The 13,371-nt window shown below is 34.6% G+C and overlaps 1 protein-coding gene across 3 annotated transcripts in view; it reads right to left on the reverse strand.

The window, feature by feature from the left end:
- Positions 1-7,835: 7,835 nt before the first annotated feature.
- Positions 7,836-13,371, reverse strand: part of LOC130712142 (uncharacterized) — a 5,714-nt gene continuing 178 nt past the window's right edge. Inside the window, exons 1-7 of one of the 3 annotated variants that reach the window (XM_057561982.1) lie at positions 13,294-13,371; positions 13,072-13,128; positions 11,000-11,409; positions 10,870-10,919; positions 9,089-9,176; positions 8,428-8,544; positions 7,836-8,042 (exon numbers count right to left, since the gene is read on the reverse strand). The exon at positions 13,294-13,371 is cut by the window's right edge and continues 178 nt beyond it. In XM_057561982.1, coding sequence (XP_057417965.1) covers positions 7,992-8,042; positions 8,428-8,544; positions 9,089-9,176; positions 10,870-10,919; positions 11,000-11,409; positions 13,072-13,102 — 747 coding nt within the window. In that variant the 5' untranslated portion in view covers positions 13,103-13,128; positions 13,294-13,371 and the 3' untranslated portion in view covers positions 7,836-7,991. Of the gene's footprint in view, positions 8,043-8,427; positions 8,545-9,088; positions 9,177-10,869; positions 10,920-10,999; positions 11,494-13,071; positions 13,129-13,293 lie in introns of those variants that run through there. The other 2 variants (XM_057561981.1, XM_057561983.1) reach the window with 2 other exon arrangements.

Here is a 13,371-nt window from a genome sequence, read left to right on the forward strand (position 1 = left end):
TATATACAAATAAAAATGGAATAAACTGATTGCTTTTGTATTGAAAAATATTTCATTAACATGCTTAATCTCTATCAGGAAATATTATTCAATAAAACATCCAAAAGTTAAATCTTAAGTACAGGGGAGGAGAAAAACACAGGAAGATTAAAGAAAACACATTAATATACTATAGGGGTTATATATAAGTTAGAAAATATACTTTAAAGATTGAATTTAAATCTCACCTCAAAGTGTTTGATGATAACACAAAAATAAAGAATTTAATCCACAGATTTTTGCACTTTTGCGATTCCATTCACATAATATTGATTACACACTAATATGAGTTTATGTTGACAAAAAAAAAATTGATTACACACTAAATAAAATAAGTTAACTTTAGTTATATAATTTCATTGCACATGGTAAATACGTTTTTATTTATAGAATATTTTAAGTATTATTAATATTTAACAATTATAGGTATGATTTTTAACATTATATTTGATATGAATGCCAAAACAAACATTGGAATAACCTTTCACTTTCACCAAACTTTATTTTTAAGATCATAGTTAATATTACTATATTAGTAATTAAATAAAAGTCTATGAGCTTTACCTAAAAAATGATCATAGTTAATAATAGTTACACGCCAAATAAATATCAGTTACAAATTTAAATAGACACACATAATTAGTTTTAATTTATAGAATAATTAATTAAACAATAATTCATATTAATATCAATCCTTAAAAGTTGGAGGAGATGATTTTAATATTAAATATGATATCGATGAAAGAATAACTTTCTCATTATCTAACGGTTTCAATCCTCTCATTAATGTCATGCTATATCCTTCAATTTACCTTAAAATATATAAAAAAGTGTTTATTAGTATTTGGTTCATATGAGTTAGGAAATTCCATAGAGCACATAAAGTTAGTTTTGGTTTATTGAATTATTAGTTAAATAAAAATTAATATTAATATTAATCCATAAAAGATAAAGATAGTGGGTTTAATATGATATCAATGTAGAAAATAACCTTCTCATTATCCCTTTTCCCTGAAACTATATAAGTATTAAATTAATGGTTTTTAATTTTATTAAAACATTAATTATTTACCTTGAAATTTTTGTAAATGAGTGTATTATTATTTAGCTCATTACTATTTAGTTCATATACTTTAGGGAATTCCATAGGTCACAATTAATATGTTTTGATCTAGAGAATTATTAAGCAGTTATTAATTAATATTAATATTAGAATATAAAAATTAAAGGTGGTGGTTTTAATACTAAATATGATATCACTCTAAAAAATAAATTTTCCACTAACCGGCCCTACAACTATATAAATTAGCAGCAACGCTCATTCAAAATGTGCAGTTCATATAGTCTGTGTTTACATATTTGCATTGAATTAAGGCTCGAACTTTTAGTCATTTTGCAAGTGCATATACCCAGAGGCTAGATACTGATTTTTTAGCTTAGAATGTCTAAATGTGCTATAACTTGCTCTTTGATTTTGTAATGATTTCCTATTGATTCCATCCTACTTAATATTGGACAGTTTCCATGGTTTACAAATAGGTTTATTTTCATGTTTTTTTCACGATAAAACAAAACTTCCAAATTTATGATTTTTTATATCTAAATTTAATTTAAAGCTTTTAATTCATAATTTCTTTTGATAAATGTAACAAAAGTAACACAGATTTTGACAAATTATAGGCTATAAAAAAGTTAATATTATCTAAGGTTATTGCTAAATTTTACAAAGAGACTCATTCATTTCAAAGAATAAGAAAAGTATATAAATTTATATATGACACATTCAAGGACGTGTGCTATACTATGAGTTTACTTGAAGATGATAAAGAATACATTGATGAAGTAACAGAAACTTTGCATTGCGGCACAACAAACAATCTTATAAAACTTTTTGCTACATTACTATTATCATATATGCTTTTAAGGGCATAATTTGTATGGAAAGAAACCTGAGAGTATTTAAGTGATGATATTTTACATATAGACGAAGACTTATTACGCAACGTAGTGGTAAGTACATATTTAATCCAAGCTCATACAAAAAAAGTCAGGACAAAAACCAAAAAAAAAATGTACGGCTTCTACAAAATAAAAACAAATACATTCATCACTTGAAAAAGAATACAAATTTATGTTTAATAATATCTAAAATTAATTTTATTCTTTTAACTCATAATAAATTTTCTATCAATAAACATAAAAAAAACACAAATTTAAAAAGAAAAAATATACACGATAAACACAAATGAATAACCCCCGTGCATCGCACGGGTAATAGTACTAGTAAATCATAAATCATCGGAAAAAAACCTCAAATTAAAATCTCGTGGATCACACGGCCCATGCGGCCATGCCCAACTTTATTTCAATAAGGGGAATTCATTGTTTATCAAAATATCCATATTCAAATTTTTTCGGAAATGTCCTTTTTATACATCCAATACTCAGAGTTTCAACCTATAATTTTTTTTTACATTTCATAATGTAAACCTTTTGAAAAGAAAAAATGAGTGGCTTATTGGGTGCTACTTGCACCGTGCAAGAGTGAAAATGACCAGTTATAGCTGGTAATAATAAATGATTGAGAAAAAAATAACATTACAAAATTATCTTTCTCTCTGTTTTGGCGGTGGTGTCAATCGACACTAGTCAGTCAACCACTTTGTCGTCCTCCGCCCCTACCTCACCTGTGTTCATCGAAGATCCGATAACCACAAGTTCCCCCTTCCTCGATGGAGATCCATTTACTACCCACACTCAAGAGTAGGAACCATAAGATCAACCAAAAAAAGATGTTGTCCTATAAGAAGATTAGGAACCAGAAGCAGCAAATTGAATTGGGGTTTTATCACCCATTTTCCCCTTTCTTCAATTTTTCCGCTAACATTTTTTGCTAAATTAGGGGAATATAGATCAGTAGCAACGGGGTACAGACTCAATGACAGAGAAGAGAAAGCATGGGGTCGTGGTTCTATAGAAGCTCAGTTGGCTTGACCTACCCTCAAGCTTTGAACTTTCACAATCATTAGCTCAATCTATTTCGAACTTTCATCATCGTTGGCTTGATCCGCCCTCGAAGCTTTAGACTTTCATCATCGTTGGCTCGATATTCCCTCGAAGCTTCAAACTTTTATCATCGTTGGCTCGATTTTCCCTCAAAAGGTTTGAACTTTCATCATCATTGACTCGATTGCGGCCTTGAAATTCTCGTTTAGCTTGGATTTATGTGTTACATAATGTTCAGGACATTGTGTAGAACATGCATACAACAAAACACAAAGTTAAACATGGTGCTTAAGAAACTTAAAACAACAAAGTAAAATAACACAAGGAATTGGTAACCCAGTTCGGTGCAACGTCACCTACGTCTGGAGAGTTTTCACCCAATAAAGGAAATCCACTATTAGTAGTTTAGATACACCCGGTCTTACAAGAACATTCCTTGTTCAAAGCCTTACAACCTAATTGCTACCCAATGTATTACTACTTAATACTCCCCCTAAGTACGAGAGTCTCTCTCACTTTTTCTCAACAACCACTGCCCAATGATTGAATCACAAAGTACTATAAGGATGAAGAGATTGAAACTCAACGAAACACAATAACTCGGTGCTTTAGTTCACAAAGAAAGCACTAGAGTTGATTACAATAAACACACAATGGACGCACAAAGAAAACTCTAATAGCACAAGCAACACAACTGATATTCCACGTACATCAGCTAGGGTTTCTTGATCAACTTAAATAAATGCTCTTCAGACGACGTCTTCAATGGGTTGAGCACCACAAAGTACATGTAGTAAAACAAGAACAAATCTTGAAAAGATTTACTTCCACAATAAAACAGAACCAAAACACCATAATTACTTGGTCCACACGAATTAACCGTATTTCTCAAAATATATTAATTCTCCAAATCACATAAGATATGCACAGCTTGTAAACCGCGTAGAATCACTTCATATCATCTTGACAATTAATGCTTCACGTAATATACGTAAAGATCACACAGCAACCCGAATCACAATGTTCTACCAGATGCCTAGAACATTCGGTTGCACATTAGACAAAAACAATGTTGTTTGTCACACCATGAAACATAACAAACTACCATAAGTACCTTAGACAAAATGCAGTCAATACAGAGACAAAATATTCAACACACCTCAATTGATGTTCGTTGGACCTCTTGATATTGTATGCCCCGTGACCCTGGCTGGTGGCGTTGAGCTTGCTACGAGCGACACAATGATGAGATGGTGGCTGCTGCGAGAACGATGGTGGCTTACCTTATGGTGACGCTCCAACACCTTTCTATCTTTCGTTCTCGTTCTGATCTCTCTTTCTTCCTCTGGATCCTTCCCTCTCTCAAATCTTTTTCACGCCCCAACACCTTGTTTAATTGATCTAGGTTGTTAAATTTTTCTGGGTGGGTAAGATCTGGGATTTCACTCAACGTCGGAAGAAGTGACAAATCATAAGGAAGAGCAAAAGGAAAAAAAGAATGATGAGGGTGAGGCTAATTCAATCAATAATATAGTTCTATTAGGTCATAGATATAATATCTTTATGAAATATTCCATTTCTATGGCTAGTAATACATCATGCACCAGTGCATGGCATATGCATAATGCACCTTTGAAGACATCGAAAATGTGCTTCCACTTCCAGAAGATAATATTTTTCACTTTCCACAAATTCAACTTCCAGAATATTTTTTTCATTTTAGGCTTAATTGCATTTTTGGTCCCCTAAGTTTATCCTTTATGCGAAAACTGTCTCCTAACTAAGAAATTAGCAAAAAAACATCCCCGAAGTTACACTCCGTTAACATATTTGGTCCCTTTAGTATTTTCCATCCAAAATCTAACAGTCTTAGGGATTAAACGTGCAATTGAGTGGAACAAAATGGAAAGTTGGAGGACCAAAAGTGCGGATCACGTTGGTGAGAAAGTTGACTTAATTGCACTTTTGATCCCTCAAACTGTTAGATTTTGGATGAAAAATACTAAAGAGACCAAATGTGTTAACCGAGAATAACTTCGGGGATGTTTTTTGCTAATTTCTTAGTTAGGGGATGGTTTTCGTATAAACGGAAAAGTTGGGGGACCAAAAGTGCAATTAAGCCTTCACTTTAAGAAGTGGAAAATTGTATGCTTTCGGAAGTGTAATTCACTAAAAAAAACTTACACTTTCGGAAACTTCAACTTTTGAATGTTTTAGTAATTTTGACAAAACTATGAGAAACATCAATATACAGAGCAATACTCCCATATCCACCTAGGGATGACAATGGGTAGGGTACTATGGTACCCATCCCCATACCCGTGTTTTTAAAAAGCACTCGTACCCGTCCCCATACCCGCGTGGGTATCAACCTGAGTACCCGTCCCCACACCCTCTGGGTACCTATATGCCCGTATCCGTGCCCGTTACCCGCAATTTAGTTAAGCAAAATTTAACTTTCATGATTTTTTAATAGAAAATCAAAATATAACAAGTATTATAAAATAATTTTTTTTTATTAAAAATATGAACAACCATCCAAATATTTAGCAAGTAAAATCATTCGAATAAGTATATTTTTCCAAAAAAAAAAAATAAGTGAGGAAGTTAAGCTTTAAATTTATAATTTTAGATTTGTTATAAAACTCCTAAAGTTATAGGTTACTAACTTGTTTTAAAAATAAGTGAGAATAAATTTACAATATATATTTAAAAATATAAAGACCTTATTAATTTTTGAGTTTAATTTCTATGCACCGACGGTGTAAAGTTTTTTTACACCGTCAACCAATCAGATTTCAAGGATGTGAGAAAATCTCTCATTTTATTTAATTTCATTAATTGACGTGGCACATTCGTAAATTGTGATTGGTTGACGGTGTAAAAAAACTTTACACCGTCGGTGCATCATCCTTTTTCTCTTAATTTTTTAAAAGAAGTTAGAAAGTTATACTTCAAGTTTACTAATATACTACTAATTATGAGTGTAGTATGTGTGTGCGGGTATGGGCGGGTTGGGTACTATAGTACCCATACCCGCACCCGTACCCACTATTTTTTGCTGGTATTTACCCATGCCCATCTCCATACCCATTTTGCGGGGTTTTACCCTACCCATTGTGGGTAATTTTTGCGGGTACCCTAGACCCATTGCCATCCCCCAAATTTTGCAAGAGCATCGCCACAGGATTAATCTCCAAACGACACTCGAAAAATCCGCTATAAGGCTCTGAATATGGGACACCAACATTGCACAAAAATTAGAACTAGCACACCCTGCACCCATCTCTGCCATTATCAATTCTCCAACAAAAAATATCTTGCAGCGAATTCTAGCCCGATCGAACCCCTTTCTAAAAGAAAAATTCATTAGTAAATCTTTTGATTTTGAGAATCATATTATTGCCAAACTTATATTTAATACGCATTACTTTAACCCAAAGGTTCTCCATATCCTTATCAGCATTCCAAGTTGCTTTCATCATGAAACTAGTATTCACCAAACGAGTTTGTCCCAAAACCAAGGTCACATGCACTTTTAGGCTTGCACATGGCTTCTCAACTAACCCAGCGAGTCATCCTGGTCAGAGTGTCCTCTTCGGACACACTCTATCCATGTTATTGCAAATAGACTTTGTAAGAGTAAGCTGTTGAAATTATTGGATTAACTTTTTTAGTTTATGACGAGAGAAATTGGAAATATTCTAAATAATTGTTGATACTTCATTCATAATACTTGGTTCATAAGTACAATATTCATCTACTAGGAAATCAACATCCACCAAGGTTTCTTAACAAAACTCGGATTCACTCTATCATAAGCCTTCTCAAAGTTAACTTTGACTGTCATCCAATCATCCTTACCTTTCTTGCTATTCATAAAGTGGATAACATCCTGAGTTATGATGATATTATCATTACTATGTCGCCCGGAACGAAACTACACTGCTAAGTCCCAATGAGATGTTGCATCACACTCATCCTCCTAGCTATGATCTTAGTGACCACTTTGTAGGACACATTACCAAGGCTAAAACGGTTTCAATTGAGAAGCATGATCCACTTTCAGAATAAGCGTAATCAAGGTATCATTCAACCTCACCACCAAAAAAGGATAATATTACATTGTTAATCAATAAAATTTCAGAGATGTGTCACATCATTATTTAAAATCATATTATAATTTAATTAATTAGGTACAAAATTACTTCTCCTACGTCTCTAAAATTTTATTGGTTGATAATGTAAAAGTGATTTAGTGCATATACGATTTTCTCTGTTTAATTTTGATTCTTTTTTGTTTTACATTATACTTCATTTATTTTATGACACATTAGCTCTTGCTAAAACACGGGTAACATAATTTTTAATTTTTATTAAATTTTGATTTTTAACATGTCAAACAATCATTTGATGTTAGTGTAAATAAGATTTACACTGATAATGCATATACATTAAATTTCTATTGTGCTAGACCAAAATGACAAAATTTAGAAGGTAAAAGGAATGTTACTCCCTCCGTCCCCTATTATAAGTCACATTTTTTTAGTTTTCCTTGTCGCATAATATAAGTCACTTTACATTATCTATGAAACATTAATTATATTTTTCCATGTTTACCTTCGTATTTAATAGTCCATATTCAAATAATTTTCATGTTTCCCAAAATTTTGCTTGATTTTTGGAAAGTTTTTTTAAAATACTTCAAATTTATTACTCTTAACTAATTTTGTTAATCTTAGAGAATTGAGTAAAAAGTAAAAACGACTTATAATAGGGGACATAGAGAGTAATAATAATTATTTTTATTGGATAAACTTCACTTGAATCTCCTTAAATACAATGCACAAGGCATTTTCATACCTTGAAATTTTTTTTTTTTTATTCCTTCTCAGTCCTGACATCATTGTAATTGAATTAAGGGGACTTTCATTCACAAGGCACATTTATGTCCTATTAGCAGCAGCAAGTTTCTCCTTAAGCATTGCTATTCGAACCTGCTTAAACATGAATGTAAAGAAAGATGATTATACAGTAGAATAGTCACTTTAAAGCTGTGAACAGGCAAACCGAAACAAAACAACATTTTGATAATTAATTCATCAAATTTATTTTGCCATGTGCCCATGTCTATGAGATTATTAAAAACTTTATTTTGAGAGGATATCAATCCAAAAGCCAATATTCTTTGATTCCTTTCAAGGATTAGTTCTATTGTTGAGATTAATGCTGGACATGGCTCCCAAAATCCATGGGAAATACAATCATTGTTCTCTCTCATCAGTTTTACTAGATCTTTCTTCACAAAGTCGTAGGTGTTTATGGTAAAAGAAATGCATATGACCAGAATAGCCGAATTCAAACTCGAAGATTCAATGCTACCTTGAACGATTTAGAATGACGGATCGAAGGATCTATATCTAAAGCTGCTAAATATGACTGTTCTGCCAAATCAAATTTGTCCAATGCCAAAAAGGCATTACCTACGCAGATATAAGCCTGCAAAGTGAATTAAAAAAGAAAAAAAACATCAAAATTTTAACAAGTGAGAAAGTACATTTAAATAGCACAAGAGCCCTGAATCATATGTATTGTGTGAATAGCTGTTTGTTTAAACATAGGACAGCAAATATGAGTGAGAAATGACCATATCTACACGGAAGATGGGCAAATACAATTCAGGGAATATCTGGACAAAATCTAAAGGAATAACTGGACAAAATCTCTTGCTATGACATTTTAACGAGGGGTACTGGTAACAGTCGGAAGGTATAACTTTCACTCACTGCCTAAAATTTTCAAATTAAAACATTCATTTGTGCTATTTGTACTATAAGCTATAAGCCTATAAGTACTTGATAAAGTAGCAATTTTTCAGGAGAATGAATGTATTAGTTTTTTTAACAGGGGGCATGGGAAGTGGTCGAGGTCCATGAACTGCCATCTTTTATATGGGTGCCTCAGTCTCACTGTTTGATCCCAATTCCCAACTCCCAGCAACTCCAAATGTACATTACAGAAAGAATAAAAGAATTGGAGTCACCTCAGAATACCGGGGAGCTAATGCCAGAGCCTCTGTAGCATCATTGAGGGCACCAGAGTAGTTTCCCAATTCCAGCCTTACCAATGACCTGAATGTAAAAAATACACAATAGGATTTAGATCCTCTTATGTATCTTTTTAACATGTATCATGTCAGAGTACCACAGCCGTTCACTCGTTTTGAAGAAAATCATTAGTCCCCAATAAAAATGTCTATGTTTTTTCCATCCTCTCATTTTCTCTTTAACTCTCATAGTCAAAGTAAGAGAGTAAGAATTGGAATCACGATCATTTAAAGGAGAGAAAAGCAAGCAGGTAACCATTGACATCATCAACACATCCAAGATGCTGTTGGTAATGAATCTGCAACTCACCTAGGAAACTTTTTCTTAAATAGGATAACTCAAAACCATGGGTCTGTCTGTCTACCCAATGCTTGGTTTCTTACATATGTAAGCAAGTATAGAAATAAGATCGTGCCGTCAAACTCGAGGATTATATTGTTCTTCCAGCTTGGTAGTAATTATCTAATTTCGGAGCAATGTATACCATTTTTCTAACTGTGGCTTCTTAGTGGAACTTCAGCTTATTGCTCAAGATGTGGCTTCTGCTTACTTTTCTAAATATATCCCTTGAAATGATTACACATATTTCTGCACAAGAAGCAGCGTCAAGATAATTTACTGAGATACATGATTTACTCAGGCTGAAAACTAACCTCAACTAACAATTTTTTTGTCTTGACCAAGGTATCCCCACAGCCGACAACCGTGAGACTAATCCCTCGCCCCACGGTCAGCGCACTAAGCGGTAGGGGGCCGGCAGAAGAGTTTTTTCTATTCGCAAGAGTTGGGATTCGAACCCCCAACTACTTGCTCAACTAACAATTTTGAATCAACTAATATTTAAAAAATATATGATTGAAAAAAAGCTTGGCTATTTAGGCAGAAGCCTGGTAAGAGGAAAGGAACAACAGGAAGAAAGAAATGGATTGGTCAAGATATGTATAATGTAGCTAACTTCAGAGACGTAGATTTTTTCCTAGATGCTAGAAGGGAATGTTATAGATAACTATCATAAAGCCCAGCCACAACTTCAATAAAAAGCAATAGATCATCATCGAAGTGCCAAATTCCTGCCAGAAGACCAGGAAGCTACTTTAGTTTCTCTACCAGGTTTGTGAAATATGAATAAATCACCTGGTTTACTACATCCTTTGCTAAACCTTCGTAACTAAGACACAGTCTGATATCTTTTGAAGGTCTTCAGCCTGAATTAAAAAGGAAATATTGAGAATACAACTTTAGTCTTTTTTTTGGGAGAGGAGGCGAGAAAGGACAGGCAATGCAGTGGAGCGGTACTATGGAGACAAATCTAGATTCAATAAGCACCACTGATCTCAGAGGCAGTAGCAGTGTGGGAAAACCACATAGTGACTCTGGCCACAGTTGATTGATTATTGCCCCTGTGGAGGGGAAGGAAGATGAAGAGACTTCGATGAGTTGGGCCAGTGGCAAGGAGGGGAGAGCAGCGGGAAGCTGAGCTGTGGAAGTCTTTACGGTGAGAGGTGACAGAGAAGAGGAGGGAAACCAATAGCCTCCGCAATGTTCTTATATGACCATATCAGGTTAAAAAGGATCCAAATCCTGAATCCATAGATTATCACATACCAAAATACATATTTTAGTGAATTCGGAATGAAGCTGAAAATTAATTGGGAATAAAAATGGAATCAAAACAGTGGCCGAGCAAAATCATAATTCATAAGTAAGTTTGACAAACCTGCATTTAAATGTGACATGCATGCCACCAAATGACTTTAAATCTATAGCCTGCAACAATTATTTCATGACACAATCAGTCTCTCTAACTTTTGAAAGAAAAACAGGAAGGGCAGGGTGTACCTACCTACCTGTGAGAGGAGAAGCTCAGCCTCAACGAAATTTCGCTTCTCAAACTCAATATCTGCTCTCTTCCTCAAAGCAAGGGCATCCAAACTATTCTTCGTGGGGTCTTGGCCATAGTTATCTCCTCCAGCAAACAGACTTGCCATAATCTCTGCTGACCGAGCTGCGGTCCCGCAATGGCCCACGATGAAGCCATCCGGCAGGAGTACCAGGTTGGGGCCACTGCCACACCGGCCCAAGCAGCCGCAAGGCCTTACGGCGACGTTTGGAGGAGCGAGGCTGGAGAGGGTTTCCAGGGTTTGAAAGGATCCTTGCCGGCGGCACGTGCGGTTAGTACACACCCGAATTTCTCGGACCTGGTCTGCTTTGCCACGGGTAGGGGTAGGAAGACGACTTCGTTTGGGTGGCGGCGGGGCTGTCGCCAGGGAGACAAGTGTGTGACCATAACAGTCCATTGATTGAATTAGAAAGACCACTAAGTGACTTTAATCGTCTTTTTATAAAAAAATTGACAAAATTCAACTATCCAATTTGTGGATGAAAGTTTTAAGTTTGCATCACAGTAAGATTGATTATCATCTATGTTAGAATGTATGATAAATAAATTGAAACTGTTATGGCTTAAGGGTAACTTTAATTGTCTCTTATGATTGGTTTCAATGTTACCTTATATATCAACATTTGTTTCTTATTAATTAGGGTTACAAATGTAGCACAATATAATTAGCAATTAGTGCTTTATCTTATCTAATAACACCCAATATATCATTCTCACCAATATCAATATATTTTGTTCCTAATAGCTTTTTTTTTTTACATCATTATTCCTAATATCTTGAATATGATATCAAAGCAGTACTTACCTGTCCCCGAATGATAGCTCTAGTGGTAAGAGTCAGGGGATATATGGGTTGGGAGGGGAAGATATCATATGAATATCTCTGAAGGATAACAGTACTTACTTGGAAGGTGTAGTTTATCTTTCCGGTGTACAAAAAAAAAGTAGTACCTACCATCTTATGTGAGGTTTCTTGTAAGTTCCCTCAAATCTAGAACTCTATTGTAACAAAGTTATTATCTCCATGATAATTTTATTCCCATGGATCATGCACAAATTCCAGCCAACCCCTTTTCTCTTAGGTTTTCTCTTTCTATAGTGGTTTTTACGTTTCTACGACCTACCTCAAAAGCTGCAGGTGAACTCACCCCAGTGTCATATCATCCTTTGGAAGCCTATGGCCATCCTAAATGTATATTATCCCTGACTATCCTGGATGAAGTTTGACCATAGTTGTCCCAGATACAGTGCCCTTCGTTGTACCAGATGTTGTTTGACCTAGTCTACATTCAACGGTGAAGTTTGGCCCATATGTCCTAGATTGGACCCTGCTCTTCTTGATCCTCAAACAATCAGGTCTTAGTCATGCTATTATTTTTCTCATCAATGCTATTATGTCTCCAAACTAATGCAAAAAGGCTTGATTGTTGTTATTTAAGTTCTCGTTATTTGAAACTTCTGCACATTCCTGATGAACATTTCCTAATATTCATTACGATGAATCATGATTACAAAGAGATATGTATTTATGCAAACTTCTCTCAGCAGGGTGTCACTAACAGAAACTAACTTCTTAACAAACGAGCGACAATCAAAGGTAATTTTTTGAAACAGAATATAACAAACTAATACACCAACTAAAGTAACACATTCTAACATTGCTGCTTATAATTTGATTGCTAGGAATGTTTAGGTGAGCCAATCTAACCCCTCATTTCGGTACCTACAAGAAATGAATGCCCAGTCTAGACCAACAGTCAATCACTAGAAACCGCTGTGGATATGGACAACGACGAAAGGGATAACCAAAACTAAATGACTAAGCCCATTGTTTATGGTTCATTACCAACAAGAATATTAAGCCCACAACCCCACCCAGTTGGGAGATACACACAACACCCTTTGTTATAGTCAGTTCGGGTATGAAAGAAGGTAATTTGTAATTGTAGAAACAATAGCAGTAGCATCAAGCAAGAACATATAATTAGTAGTGAAGTTAAAGGATAAAGTGAATTCTACCTGCAGCAGCTGATACGTGATTTGAAGCCATAGAAATAGAATGCAGGATTGAACTTGCTAGAAATGAAAACAATAACTAGGTTACCAACTAGAGCACACCAATTAATAATTAACAGAAAATGAAAGGCTTAACATGATTGTGTGCCCTAAGTAACTAAATGAAGCACAAGAAAGAAAGAAAGAAATTGTGATTGAAAATCGAGCTGGCGTGTGAATTCTAACCAGCTAAAGTGAAGAGTTAAGCACACATGTGTAGTGCAGTGGAGAAGGTGGATCCAGCAATTGCAGCCCACCAAAGAC

This window comes from Lotus japonicus, chromosome 4 (genome assembly GCF_012489685.1).
Source record: "Lotus japonicus ecotype B-129 chromosome 4, LjGifu_v1.2".
Classification (NCBI taxonomy): Eukaryota; Viridiplantae; Streptophyta; class Magnoliopsida; order Fabales; family Fabaceae; genus Lotus; species Lotus japonicus.